The sequence below is a fragment of the Pygoscelis adeliae genome, unplaced genomic scaffold, assembly GCF_000699105.1.
Source record: "Pygoscelis adeliae isolate BGI_AS28 unplaced genomic scaffold, ASM69910v1 Scaffold186, whole genome shotgun sequence".
Lineage (NCBI taxonomy): Eukaryota > Metazoa > Chordata > Aves > Sphenisciformes > Spheniscidae > Pygoscelis > Pygoscelis adeliae.
The window spans coordinates 6,170,230-6,182,951 of NW_008825071.1; the positions used below are offsets into that span (position 1 = coordinate 6,170,230).

General features: G+C 40.6%; 1 protein-coding gene across 1 annotated transcript in view; it reads left to right on the plus strand.

Moving 5' to 3' along the window:
- The first annotated feature begins 5,585 nt into the window (after window positions 1-5,585).
- NUP153 (nucleoporin 153kDa) overlaps window positions 5,586-12,722 on the plus strand; it is a 40,654-nt gene continuing 33,517 nt past the window's right edge. Inside the window, 1 exon segment of the mRNA XM_009326549.1 lies at window positions 5,586-5,702. Within this exon segment, the coding sequence (XP_009324824.1) occupies window positions 5,586-5,702 (117 nt within the window).

The following is a 12,722-nucleotide window of genomic DNA, read 5'->3' on the forward strand; positions in this document are numbered from 1 at the left end:
CGGCTGGGCAGGGGTAGGTGCTCCTTCCGCCGCCGTGCGCCTCGCAGCCCCGCGGCTGGGGTGGGCTGGCTCCCCTTCCGCGGGCTGATCGTTTTGTCTCCGGGCTGTCCCAGTCCTCAACGGCCCTAGGACGAACACCAGAAGGAGTTAATCTGTGCTTGCTGTCCGCATGCACCCGTCTCAGAATGAGTCCCCCTGGTTAAATTGGTACTGGGTTACCAAGTGTAGTTACTCTTCAGATTTAAGTGCATCGCTTCTAATATTTGCCTTTCTTGACAAGTTTCGAATTGCAAATGAGTTTGTGAGGGTGCTGTGTAGTTGGGCATCTTCGACGGGTTTTTTGTAGGATGCTGCATGCAGAACCCTCAGGTCTGCATCTGGCAGTTTCTTCAGTCTCTTGCCTGTGCCTAAACGTGCTGATGCAGTGCAAGTGAAACGTAATTCGTTAGGCATTTGTTCTCCTTTGTATTGTAGGATAGAGTAGACGGATAACAAAAACCAGTTTGTAAATTGCGACACAAAAATCCCATGCCATTTAGAGTGGCTGGAGGGGAAGAAGCAGAGATCTTTCCCAATTACTGTTTGCTAAGAAACGTCAAGATGCCCGGAGACAGTGCTCTGGAAATGCCTTCCACGTGCATTTATGAACCTGAAGTTGACTGTTCAGCCAAAACCTTTACATTATTAAATGGGTAACATAAGCTAGGGGATTGAATATTATGTGCAAAATTGAGGGATTGTTATGCACGAGTTGTTGCTCAATTAGTTGTTATTATTTGGGAAGTACTACGCTTAGTCTTTTATACAGTGTACTGATCAGCAGCGTTGTCCTTGTAAAGCTAGCATGGTGACGCTTCATACAAAGGATCACTGCACTCAGAGAGCAAATGTTGACAGCTCTTATGTGAATGATAGAATAACGTTGAAATTACCACGTTGCATGTGTTGATACTATGTAGATAACCGAAACCTTATGCATGAATTTAAAATAATTAGCGTAGATGGTTTTCTGACTCTCCTATTGTCTGTTATCTCTGTGCGTTTTCCAGTAGGTTTATTTAAACAATGTGCCAAAGCAAACACGTGCTTGGGGATATCTGTGGGATTCTGCCCGGAGAATGGATACTGCAAATCGAATAGATAGATGAAATTAACAGTAACATATTGGGGAAAAAATAGTAATGATTAAATAAATAGGCAAACTGATAGATGACAGGTGTGCATTTGTTATAATGGATAGCTTTTTAACCCTATGCAGCTCGCTAACTTGCGTGACATAAAAAGATGAGCTCTGAGTAGATAGCTAAATTGGAATTAATCAACAAGTGTTCCTATTTTCAATATAGGGTCCACTCTGCAGAAGTATTCTGTGGTTTAGTGTTAATTGCCTCTCAGTAATGAATTTGGGAAGACACAAAAGTGCTCAGCGCAATCTTGACATGAGGTTATACCTCTGATTCTGATCCCCCCCCTCCCCTAACTATTACCAATAAGTAGGTTCATAGAAATATTTTAACAGAGCTGTTCTAGGTGCTTGCCGTCAAAACTGTGGTCCTGAAAACCCTCAGTCTCTTATCATCAAGCTCCGAAGGTGCCTAAGCACTGTACACAGTATAGCTAATAGCTTTAAAGTTCCTTGGATATCTGAATTTTTTTTCCACTTGTATGAGAGACGATGAGCGTGATGCCTGGCTCATGATTGTCTGCTTTCTGGATGTTGTTATTTTGCCATAGTCTCCTGGGGAGTTGAGTCAGGTGAGAATTCTCGGATCACGCCCAGCACGTGCTACAGAGTCAGTCTTCTATAAAGTACAGTGGCAGCTTTAGAAGACAGTTGGAAGAGGAGGTGCTGCTGCTGCTTTTTAATGACTATTAGCTAAAGCATTTGTCCAGAATGTGGTAGACCCTGCTTCAGATTCCTTTTTTTTTGCCTGGAGGGATCACCCTACATCTTCCACTTTCCGGGTGAATATCCCAGTTGCCAGGCTGTGTGTTGTCTTCAATTCTCCTGGCTGAAGCTGTGTTACTATACAGAAAAAGAATGCGTGATTCGCTGAGACAGAAAGAGCGTGTATAAGAAGATGTTGCCCTTCAAGGCTGGAGGCATGCAGGCTCTGATTCTTGATTTCAGAAGTTATTTGTTTTATGTTAGATGTTCCTTGGAGCAAACATGCAAAGCCTAATATATCCTGCCCTTTTCCCCCCAGGTGCCTGATGATTAAACTTTAGAGCCGTGCTTCATTATGTTAGTGTGTGTGTGTTTTTAAAATCTAGAGCCTTTTTTTAAACCAGCCTCAAATAGGAATGGTGGGCAGATGCTGTCTGGAAGAGAAGACACTAACCTGCAGCGTGCATATTCTCCTGAAAGATGGAGATAGGGGTACAGATTCCCGCATTAGTGAAGGAACTAAACCATGGTATTTTCCCATCTGAGCTACCATCCTGCCTTCTAAAAAGTGCACTGTCAGCAGCTATATTATTTAACAAACAAAAAGTAGCAGCACTGCTAAGTAAAGATGGTATAGACTCACCCACCATGAAGGTTTGTGGGGTGGGAATCCTCAGAAAGAAAAGAGCCTTTTTGTATCTATGTTGGGCGTTCTGGGAGTAGAATTGAGGAGTCTCTCCCTATTGACTGTGCTTTCCTGGTGGCTAAATGTTGACGGCTCCACGCTGAATGTGTTGACTTTAGATGAGGCCGTGCTTAGCATGCTACCTGTTTACTCAGCCATCTCATGCTGAAATATCCAGGCTCCTTCTGTACCATGTGAGGAGCTTAGGCACTTGGGTTAAAATTACAGCTTCTTTGAGAGCTAAGCACATGCCAGCGAGGGAGCTGTTGCGTCCAACATCTGGGTTTCATCTTCCGGATGTGGCCCCATTGCTTCTAAATGCTGGTTTGTCCTAGTCATTTAGGTAGGCTGATGATTGGAATTACTAGTGTGGATGTGTTAATGGGATGAGTGTTTGCATTGTTGACTTATTAAACAGCTTCTAGTATAGTATCTGTATGTTCCTATTGTTAATTTTATGCTTAGTTTTGCACTTGTGTGTGTGTGCTGGTTTAGCCTGGAATAGTGCCATTCTCATCCAGGTAACATACAGATTTTGAAGATTCTAAATGTGACTTATAGGAGAAGAGACTAAAGGAACTTTTTTGGTTATTTTTTGTGTGATAATTAACCTTTCAAATGAAAGTGTCAGAGAACTTTGGCTCTCCTGGACTTTTAAACTCATACAAGCGGATTTAAGCATGAGAAAAAACAATTAACTGAAAAGTCTTTATAACCTTCCCATAAACCTGTATGTTTATGTTAAGCTTCAGCTTAGAGCTGTTTGATGTTAGCGATAATATTTGTAGATTGAAACTTCTGCTGGGGAGCGATACGTTTTTGTTTTTTCTTACGTGTGTACGTGCCAGTGCATATTTATAATGTAGATGTGCTACACTGATACACAAGAAAACAGTCCAAAGATATTTTCCTTGATGAAACCGGCATAAGTTTCTGCATGTTTGTAGTTGGCCTTGTGCTGATGTAGTTAGGATATTACCTGAAAGAGGGGACCAGAAGGCCATTGAAAGGCACATTCGCTGGTCCTGGTCATGAAAGCCCCTCTGGATCGGTGAGTTTCACAGTCACTTGAGATATCGTGTAAGATTCTTCCCAGACGGCATAGCTACAGGATCGGGAACTTAAACTACATGCAGCAGTGCCTAAATCATTACATTGTTACCTGCTACTGTCTTGAAGATAGGCCAATTGTAAACTATTGTTTGATGTATGCATGGGATTTTCTTGGTGGGCAGTGACTGCAGGCAGCGGGCAGAAGGAATCCTATAAACCACCAAGTTTATTTTGGGAGGAAATTTTGGAACTCTCATGCTAAAGAGTTCCTGGAGTATCATATTGAGTAACGTAAACTAGGTAATGTTTCATAAACCTTAAGCGGGAAAATATTAATCAAAAAAATCTTTATTAAGAATGTCGATAGGGACCTACACAAGTATAATTGTATTGGTTTAACGCCTATCAATAGGATTGCACCTTGAAGCATGCTTAGGTGGTTGTATTTATATTTGTATGCATCTCTCTGCTTGTTTTCATTTAGTAGTAGGCTAGCACATTGAGCTAAATATGAATAGATTTGGAGAAATGTTTAATGTGTATTTAAAGATTTGTTTTAAAAGCATGGGATAGTAGTTAACATCAGAGGTTTTGTCTCTGTCTCAGCAATATCAAATTGCATTAGCAAAACAGATGTTTAAATGTGGTACATGGCTAAACAAAAATGTATCCTAGTTGGGAAGAACTTTTTAAACTGAGATATTGACAGTTTTCTCTCATTTAGGCTAACTGTACTGTCAGTGGTACAAGAAATTGTAAATGATGATTGCTGTAGCATTTTATTAATATTTTGGGGTTTGTCTTTCAAAGCGTTGTCATGACAGCCTTGGAGGCTGTGAAGCATTGGAGAAAAACAATATTAGTGAGCAGTATCTTAGGAGAAGAAAAAAGCAGATGAAATAATTGACTGTGTTAGCTGGGACACTGCAAATTGCCTTTGGTTGCTGGCAGCACATCACTTCCTCTGAGTTATTTATTCCTCCAGTCAGTAATTAGAACCGGTTCTTGCCTCCGTGCCGTGAAGGAACTGAGCTGCTGCTGATTCTAAGGACTGTGAGAGGACAGAGTTCAAAATCTCTTTTGCTTGCCTAAAAAAGTTTGAGCAGAGCTATTTCAGATCGGTGCAGATGCGGGCTACCATAGCATCGTGTAACAAATTCATAACACAGTGGACAATAAAGTGGTTGGAAAATTAGCGGGACCATTGACCTCAAAGGGTTGTGATCAGCAGTACAAAGTTCCAGTGGCAGCCAATTGCTAATAGAGCCTCTCAGGGGGGTTGATATTGGGGCTGATACTGTTATATGTCTTTATTAACAACCTGGGATGAAGGAATGGCACGCATCCTCAACAGGTTCCCAGATGATACCAAACCGGGAGGAATGTCAGCCCCATTGTATGCTGAAGGGTAGGGCTGGCATTGAGGGATCTCGACAGAAATGGGCTGCCAGGAACCTCAGGAAGGTTGGCAAAGGCAAATGCTAAGTCCTTCATCTGGGAGAAAACAACCCCACGTACCTGCTGGACAGCAAGTTGAACCTGAGTCAGCAGCATACCCTTGAGGTGAAGAAGGCCAGCTGCATACTAGGTGGTATTAATAAGAATGTGGGAAGGATGTTGAGGGAGGTGGTTTTTCTCCTCTATTCAGCACTTCCAGGACTGCATCTGGAGCGTTGTGTCCAATTTTGGCCTCTCCAGTACAAAAAAAGATGTTGACGTGCTGGAGTGAGTCTAGTTGAGGGCTGCCAAAATGATTAGGGGGCTGAGGCAAACAGTTGAGAGAGCTGGGTGTGTTCAGCTTAGGAAGAGCAAATACCTCAACAAGAGCATAGAGAAGGAGGAGCAAGGCTCTTCTAGGAGGTTCACAGCAATAGGAAAAGAGGCAACGGACTCAATTTGCAAAAATGGAAATTCTGATTTCATATTAGGAAAAATCTTCTAACTGTGAGGATAGCCGACATGTTAGAAGAACTGCCCAGAGAGGTCTCCATCCCTGGAGGTGCTCAAAACCCAGGTGGACACAGCTGTGGGCGACCTGCTGTTCTTGGCCCTCCTCTCAGCAGGAGGCTGGAGCAGGTGACCTCTGGGGTGCCATGCAGCCTCTGTGTGTGCGCGGTTCTGTCAGTGCTGCTGTTGGACCACAGAGCACGCACAGACATGTGGTTTCAGCATAAGTGTCAATGTTACTCTATGTCGGTGATCCTTTTGTTGGTCCGTCCTCTAATTCTGTCTTCAGGGCTGTGCTGCTTTTTGAGGGAAGAAATAATGCCTCCATCTCACTGTTGCATTTTATATAGAGCAAATTGCAAGGTTGCTCTCAAGAAGAGAATAGGTAAGAGGCTTTTCTCTAGGGTTGCTGTTTTCCAGACTATTTTTTAAAAACGTCTTCTGTTTTTTTTAGTGGTAGGTCATGTGATACGCTTTTTCATTTTTCTGCTGTTAAATTGCAAAAACTCTGTGGGTTTTTTGCTATCTTTTTAATGTTCTGTGTAATCAATCCAGTATTTATTGTGTAGCTATTGTACATCTACAATATGTTGAATAGTGATAGTTATACAGTCATGAGAGAAGGGGGAGGAGATGTTCGTCAGTATACGTTTCTTGTTATGTACTGCTAAGACAACATAATGAAAACTCTCCTCTGTGCTTTTTGTAACATACAATATAAGTCGTCAATGCTGAAGAATTGTTAAGTGCCCACAATGTTTTTTTAATGAAGAATTCTAGCCATTAGGCAGAATTTTTTATTACTTTTTAGGGTATTAAATGACTTATCTATGGAGTTTCATGAACAGCTGCCCTAAATTTGGACATATTTCTTATTTTCCCTTGTACAGATCTCTTGTGCCAGGTATCTTCCCTTCTTGCCACTACATTCCATATTTTATTTTATTTTTATTTATAGTGCTGCTTCAAAGTCTTGACTTGCTTTCTCCTTATGCCTAAACAGGTCTTATCTGCCTGTTATAACTGTCTAATTGAAGGTACAATTTAAATACACCTTTTAAGCCAAAGAGATGTTAATTTTGCTAACAGCTGAGCCACTTGAAGGTAGTGTTATTCATAGCTATTTATCACCACCTCCGGTGGGAGATTGTTAGACCCCCAGCCTTGTTGGTGGAAGGGACAGGGCAAGTACTCTCTAAACCCCTTTAAGCCAAGTCAGTTGGACCAACTTAAAATTGAGTGAAGGCAAGTATGAACTAGCTTGTTTGACTTTGCCTGAAGCGTAAGTAGTTTTGCAACTTGCTGATACAGTATTTGTCATTGTGGTATTGCAGATTACTGTACTGATTAATTAAAAGATCTTTTCTTAACTATGAGATTTGCTTTTCTTTGTTTTTGTTGGAGAGTTTACAAATACATTCCCCTTCTTTTCACAAGAAAAGACTTTAAATGTTTTTTCTCCCCTTTGTCTAGGAAATGCGATAGCACGAAAGCTTTCATATTTGAGCAGCAGTACTAATATTTCCAAGGGGGGAGTTTCCTTTGAGTTTCTTAACTCATCTCATAATTGCATGTTGCATTTAATTACAGTGCCTTTGTGTGTGTTTGGCTCGGTTGTGACCACCATGTTTTTTAAAGTAAGCATAAGTTAATCTTTACGTTCACCTTTGCTGGGAAAAAATGTGTATGCCAACACATGGACACCAACATGCACTCAAGTCCTACAGATACAGTTTTAGCACACACACTAGCTTTGCGAATACCTGTGCCAGTAGAAAATTTTCCTTCTCCTTTCTGAGGTTGTTTATTATTGTCTCCGTAGCCCTGCTGTTGGAAAGAGTTGCGTGAGAGTATCATGGAAAGCTGGCTGACTTTGCTTTTAGTTATGATTGTATTTTGAATCAAACTCTTTTTTGAAGCAGATGAGTCTCACGACTCCTTTCCCCTATTAGAGCTCAAGGTCTGGTGACCTCCAAGACTAAAGTAAGCCAAGCAAAGAGTTAAACTGTTCAACTGGCGTTTTCTTTGATGCTGCATTACAGGTCTAGTGAGGCACTGAAATATTTACGATAACAAAATATTAAATTGGCAATGAAAAACTGTACCAGTATGTGCAAGCCTGTAATACAGGTGCATTTGTAGTTTAAGTCATCCTGAGCTAAGCAGATGTAAACAAGGTTTAAACTGGTTTAAATGTAGGTGTATTAGGGAATTACTGTGGTGCAACTAGATACATGTTAAATTTAGCTATAACAGTGCACCTGTTCTAATGTCGGCCCTTAGTATTTGTTATTAAACTTATTTTACAGAGTTGTAGAATATATACAGATTTGTAGATGCCATTACCTTCAATCACTAAAAAAATAGTCTCTGTGTGCAATGGCAATTTTTCCTGTTACTGGTAAGAGAACAGTGTTTGGAGATATTGGTTATATATTTGTGAGATGCTCTTGGTTCTGTCGGTTGAGCTGTGATGAAAAATTGTGGCCAGAAAGACACTGCTGCCCCTTATGACTGAAGATTGCTGTCCTGCAGCAGAGGTGAGCCTACCTTGGCTTTACAGTTTCAGAATACTACCTTAAAATGTCAAAGAATATAACAATAGCCGCTGCTGCAGCTAAAGCAGCTGTGCCTGAGAATCAGTATTTTAGTTTCTCCTGGGTACCAATTCTAACATTTTTAAATCTAGTCAGGAAGCGTATGCAGCAGGGTTAACTATTTAAAGTAACTGCAGATTCTGCTGGTTTAAAAGAATTGTGAGGTTTAACTTTCATATGCTAGACAACGTCTATGTATGATACTTAAAAAGTAGGAAGGCTTTGAGTTTTCCTAAAAATATCAGATTATCACAGAGAATAACTAAAGATGATTCTTTTGTTATGTCATTATAACTTACGTGTTGAAGTTTGTGAATAAGATAACATAGTGGATGTGCAAAAGGATTGATGTGTTACATTTTGCAAAACCACTAGCACGTCGTATTATCAGCTCAGTTTGTAGATCAGCACGGATAGAAAAGATATTTCAGAGGGAACATGAAGAGTACTTTGCTATCTTTTGCTAACACTACATTTAATTTAAAAATTTAATTCCAGTCTTCTTGTTTGAAGATTGTGATTTACTTTGGAGTGCCACTCCAAAGTGGCAGGGATGAAAATTTGTAGCAGTAAGTACTTAATTTTGTGAAATATGCTTCAAGTTATCTATAAAGCCTTGTCTGCACTACAAAGCATTGGACACGGGGATGGACATTAGTAAGCTGTGAGTTGCCCTTGAATGGCATTTAACCATTGCTTCAGGAGTTGTTGCAGAATTTGGCCTGCCCTTGCTTGAGTTTTACATACATAACATGTCCTCACTACTATGTGCCATAGATTAGCCTGTGATACCATGTTTGTTTGTGCGTGCTTTTAGGCAAAGTGGCAGTGAAAATATTTAATTCATTGCTGGGAGCCTAGTATATTATAGGAGGTAGCAAATTTGTAGTATGGGGTATGACACCTTGAAAGCTTTTGTATGCATAGACTTCTTATTTACCGTAAATGCAGGAAAGAGGAAGAGTTTGCCATTTCTATTATCAGTTATGTTTGGTGATGTTGAAATACTGTAATGAATTGGGTCTTGCTGTATAGAGAATACCTATAAATAAGATAGACAATTTTATGCCTAAACCGTGTATTTAAATCCTAAATATAAAATGTATGTTACCATACTTTGCTGCATCTGGTAACTTGTACTAATGGCCTTGTAAAGACCATCTGGTGCTACGGGAAATGTATTTCTTGATCATTCTAATTTTGAAAACTTTAAACTTCTTGTCTGTGCGGTTATGTCAGAGTTTGTTATCCTGATGCCATGTTGTTTTAGCCGTTGTTGTGTACTTGTTCAGTAAAAATAATTGGTTTAGACTACAGGGTTCCCTTACAGGAAGAGAAAAAGAGTCTGAGCAGCATTTCAATTAATGTAATTCTACGTACTGTCTATGCAACTTAGCTGCAGGCACACTGCATAAGTGCAGCAGTCCTTCAATAAAAAAATACTAACTGTATTTGGAGTCCCTTCTTAAATTAAGACTGAACTCCTTTAAAACTGCTTGCAAAGTTGTAAGTGAAAGTGGTCTCCTTAATCTTACCTTTTTTGGTTTTGATGCTGATAGATTTCTGTCTCAAAGTGTAACACTGAACATATGCTCAGTGATTTACAGCGTCCATCGCTGATCACCGCTGAGGATTAACTAGAGCCTAATGTAGCACTTCCTACAAGGAAGGAAGAAAGGTGCCTTGTACTTCGTGCTCTTTTTTGTAATGTTGTCACTGTGTCAACTAAAGGTGTGGACAAAACTTGAGATAAAACCATTCAGTGTCACAAGGATTTAACCTAGTAGGGTAGACACCAATTTATCTATCGGAGCATACGCTGGCTTTTTGCACTCAGATGGAAGTGATAATGATGGGTACAGATGTGCAAGCAGTGCCAAAATGTGAAACAGCACCTGAATTTCCCTGGGATGTTTATTCTAAAGCTAACTAGACTCAGGAAAATAAGGCTCGCTTCAAGCAATAAGAAGGAAATACACTGGCATCTGGAATCATAATCCCTTCTTCATGATTTTTAGAAATAAATCTGAACTAGTCCACTTGCCTCAAATAAAATTGTTGGGTTTCAAATGTTACATAATTAATGACATTCCTGTAACATATTGTTCATATTAAGTCATAAGTTTTATTGTCTTTTTTCTAAACGGAATATCAAACTCTGCTGTCCTACGTCCAAATTGAAACCACTCCCTAAATAGCAAAAGTAGAGTTAGTTTAAGCCAGTCTAAGTCTGTGCCGCTGCAGGAGTCAGTCATATCTTGTTTCCATTTCTATTCCTGCTTTTGTATCAGCACCCATGCAGCCACATGGTGAGCTGGACCAGCGACCTGATGCCCCTGAGGGGTGATCCTCGCCGTCACAGTCTATAGACAAATTTTTGGCTGGATCTATTTGATAGAGCCCTGATACAGTTTGTCACTTGGCTGCGTGTATGTGCTAGCGGCAGCACAAGGGAAGGGTGAGATGAAGAGGAGAAAGGGACAATCTCTTTAATGGCAGTACAGACACAGGATGGTTAAAAGAAGGGAGAAGTTTTGTTTCTTCCTCTCATCCTGGCTGCCTGATCTTGCTCTCTCTTGGGCCAGTTCTGGTGCACTGAGCCAGTTGAACTCATTAGTCCAGTGGAGAAGCATGTACTTTTTGCCAGATTAATGAATTCAGCTAGTATGGAGAGTAGCCTGCTATGCACCAGAGCTAGCGTGAGGTAACTGTGGGGGATGGAGAGAGCACGAAAATTCCTTTTTGATGGTTGGAAGTGGTTAGATTGATCTGCTCTATCTCAGTGAACTTCACCGTTAGGTGCAGGTTTTCTTTTTGAGGACTTACTGATTCATATGTGTTAATAACTTGAACTTTGAAATGGGAAGCAAAGAAATCTCTGAGAGGCCTGGAGGTGAAAACTTGATGCTTTTCAGAGGTGTGCATCCAGTGAAGTGGAAATTAGCTCTTTTATCCGGTTGTGTATTTTGCATCTCTGACAAATTCATGTTAGTGTATGACCTTTATATAATTTATATATAATTGTTCTAGTATGTCCTGTGTTGTATAGTGGGATTTACTTGAGGCGCTCAGACTGAAATCAACTCAATTACGAAAATAGATGTTTTCCAGTAATGCATCATTGCTGAGTACTCCTGCCAGCACTTTTTCCCCCCTGTGCTATACGAAAGACCCTTACGAGCTGGGAAAACTCCTATTCAGTAAATATTTTTGGCCAAGAAATAGCCTGCTTTTAAGTTTGGAAGTCGAACTGTGACCATAACCTATTTATTTTTCTTTCTTTATATAAATCCTTTGAAGAAATGGTATTTTAAAGTAGTAAATTACGACACCTGTTTGTTTACTGGTTAGTATTTTTATCTATGTATCTTTTACTTAGAATTGCATCTCAAGGCAATATGCATTGAGTAACTGTAGCTGTAGTTACTGTTGCTGTGGTGTTTGTATACATAGGTATATCTAGCAGAGCTGCAGACACTTAGGATGATGCACAGAATTTGAAAAACTGTTGTAAATATCTATCCCTAAGCTACTGGATCTTTTCAGTGGATTTTTGTTTTGTTCTGCTTTCCTGTTGATATTTTAGGATGAGAATAGAGTATGAGTGCATTTAATATGAGCAGACGACTGTTGGTACTGACAGCAGCTCTCACACTGCTGAAATCAGTCAGTTAAACACTAAAACACATTCAATGGACTAAAACGCTGCTACGCGCAGTTGGGATTGCCCCATGGCATCTTCTGCCCTTTCACGATATTAAGTTTGGTGCCTCTGTGGCCTGCAGAAATGAGGAGTTATGAGCGTTAAAGCTGCATGCCAGCGCCGCTTGCTCCACTCCCAACCTGGGGTTGGGAGCTAGAAGAGTTTTTGTGCAGTAGCGTGTTTGGTGTAGCTGTAGTGAATGAAGGCGTTCAGGAAGGGACTGGTACATAATTGTGGCACAAGGAGATTGGGAACTGAGCAGTCAGCTTAGATTTTGATGGAGAAATAAGCCTGTTAGAGTTGTCTTGTGCGGTGTCTTTTGTATTTCACCTCTGAAGATCTGTTTGCGTCAATGTGATGTGCGGTATCCTTGTCAGCCTTCTAGAAGGATTAATCATGCCTGTGTGGGGAGATGGTAGCGCTAGGGAACCCAGGATGGACAAAGTATAGAGCTGGTGGCACAGGAGCAGTAGAGGGAGAGTGCTCTCCTGCTGACAGGGTAGGCTTGTGTTGCATATGCAGGGAGAGGGAAAGGGTGTTCAAACACATGTGCTGAAGTTGAAGAATAAGAAAACTAAAAGTTAGGGTAAGATTAAAATGCCAGCTTTAAAGACAGTGTAAGGCATGACACTTCGCTGAAATGCCCTGGCAAGAATATGGAGTGTGCATGTTTAAAAGTGTAGTTGGTCAGTGGTACCTTAACTGCCTGACTTGGACAGGAATCCAACCATGGTGCTTTATTGATTGGCTTTCAGCTGTGATGGGCAGGTAGGAGATGCCATAAGGAAATTTTCATTTTTCTTGACCTTTTTTTTTCCTTTTTTTTTTTTTTTTTTTTTCATGGGGTTT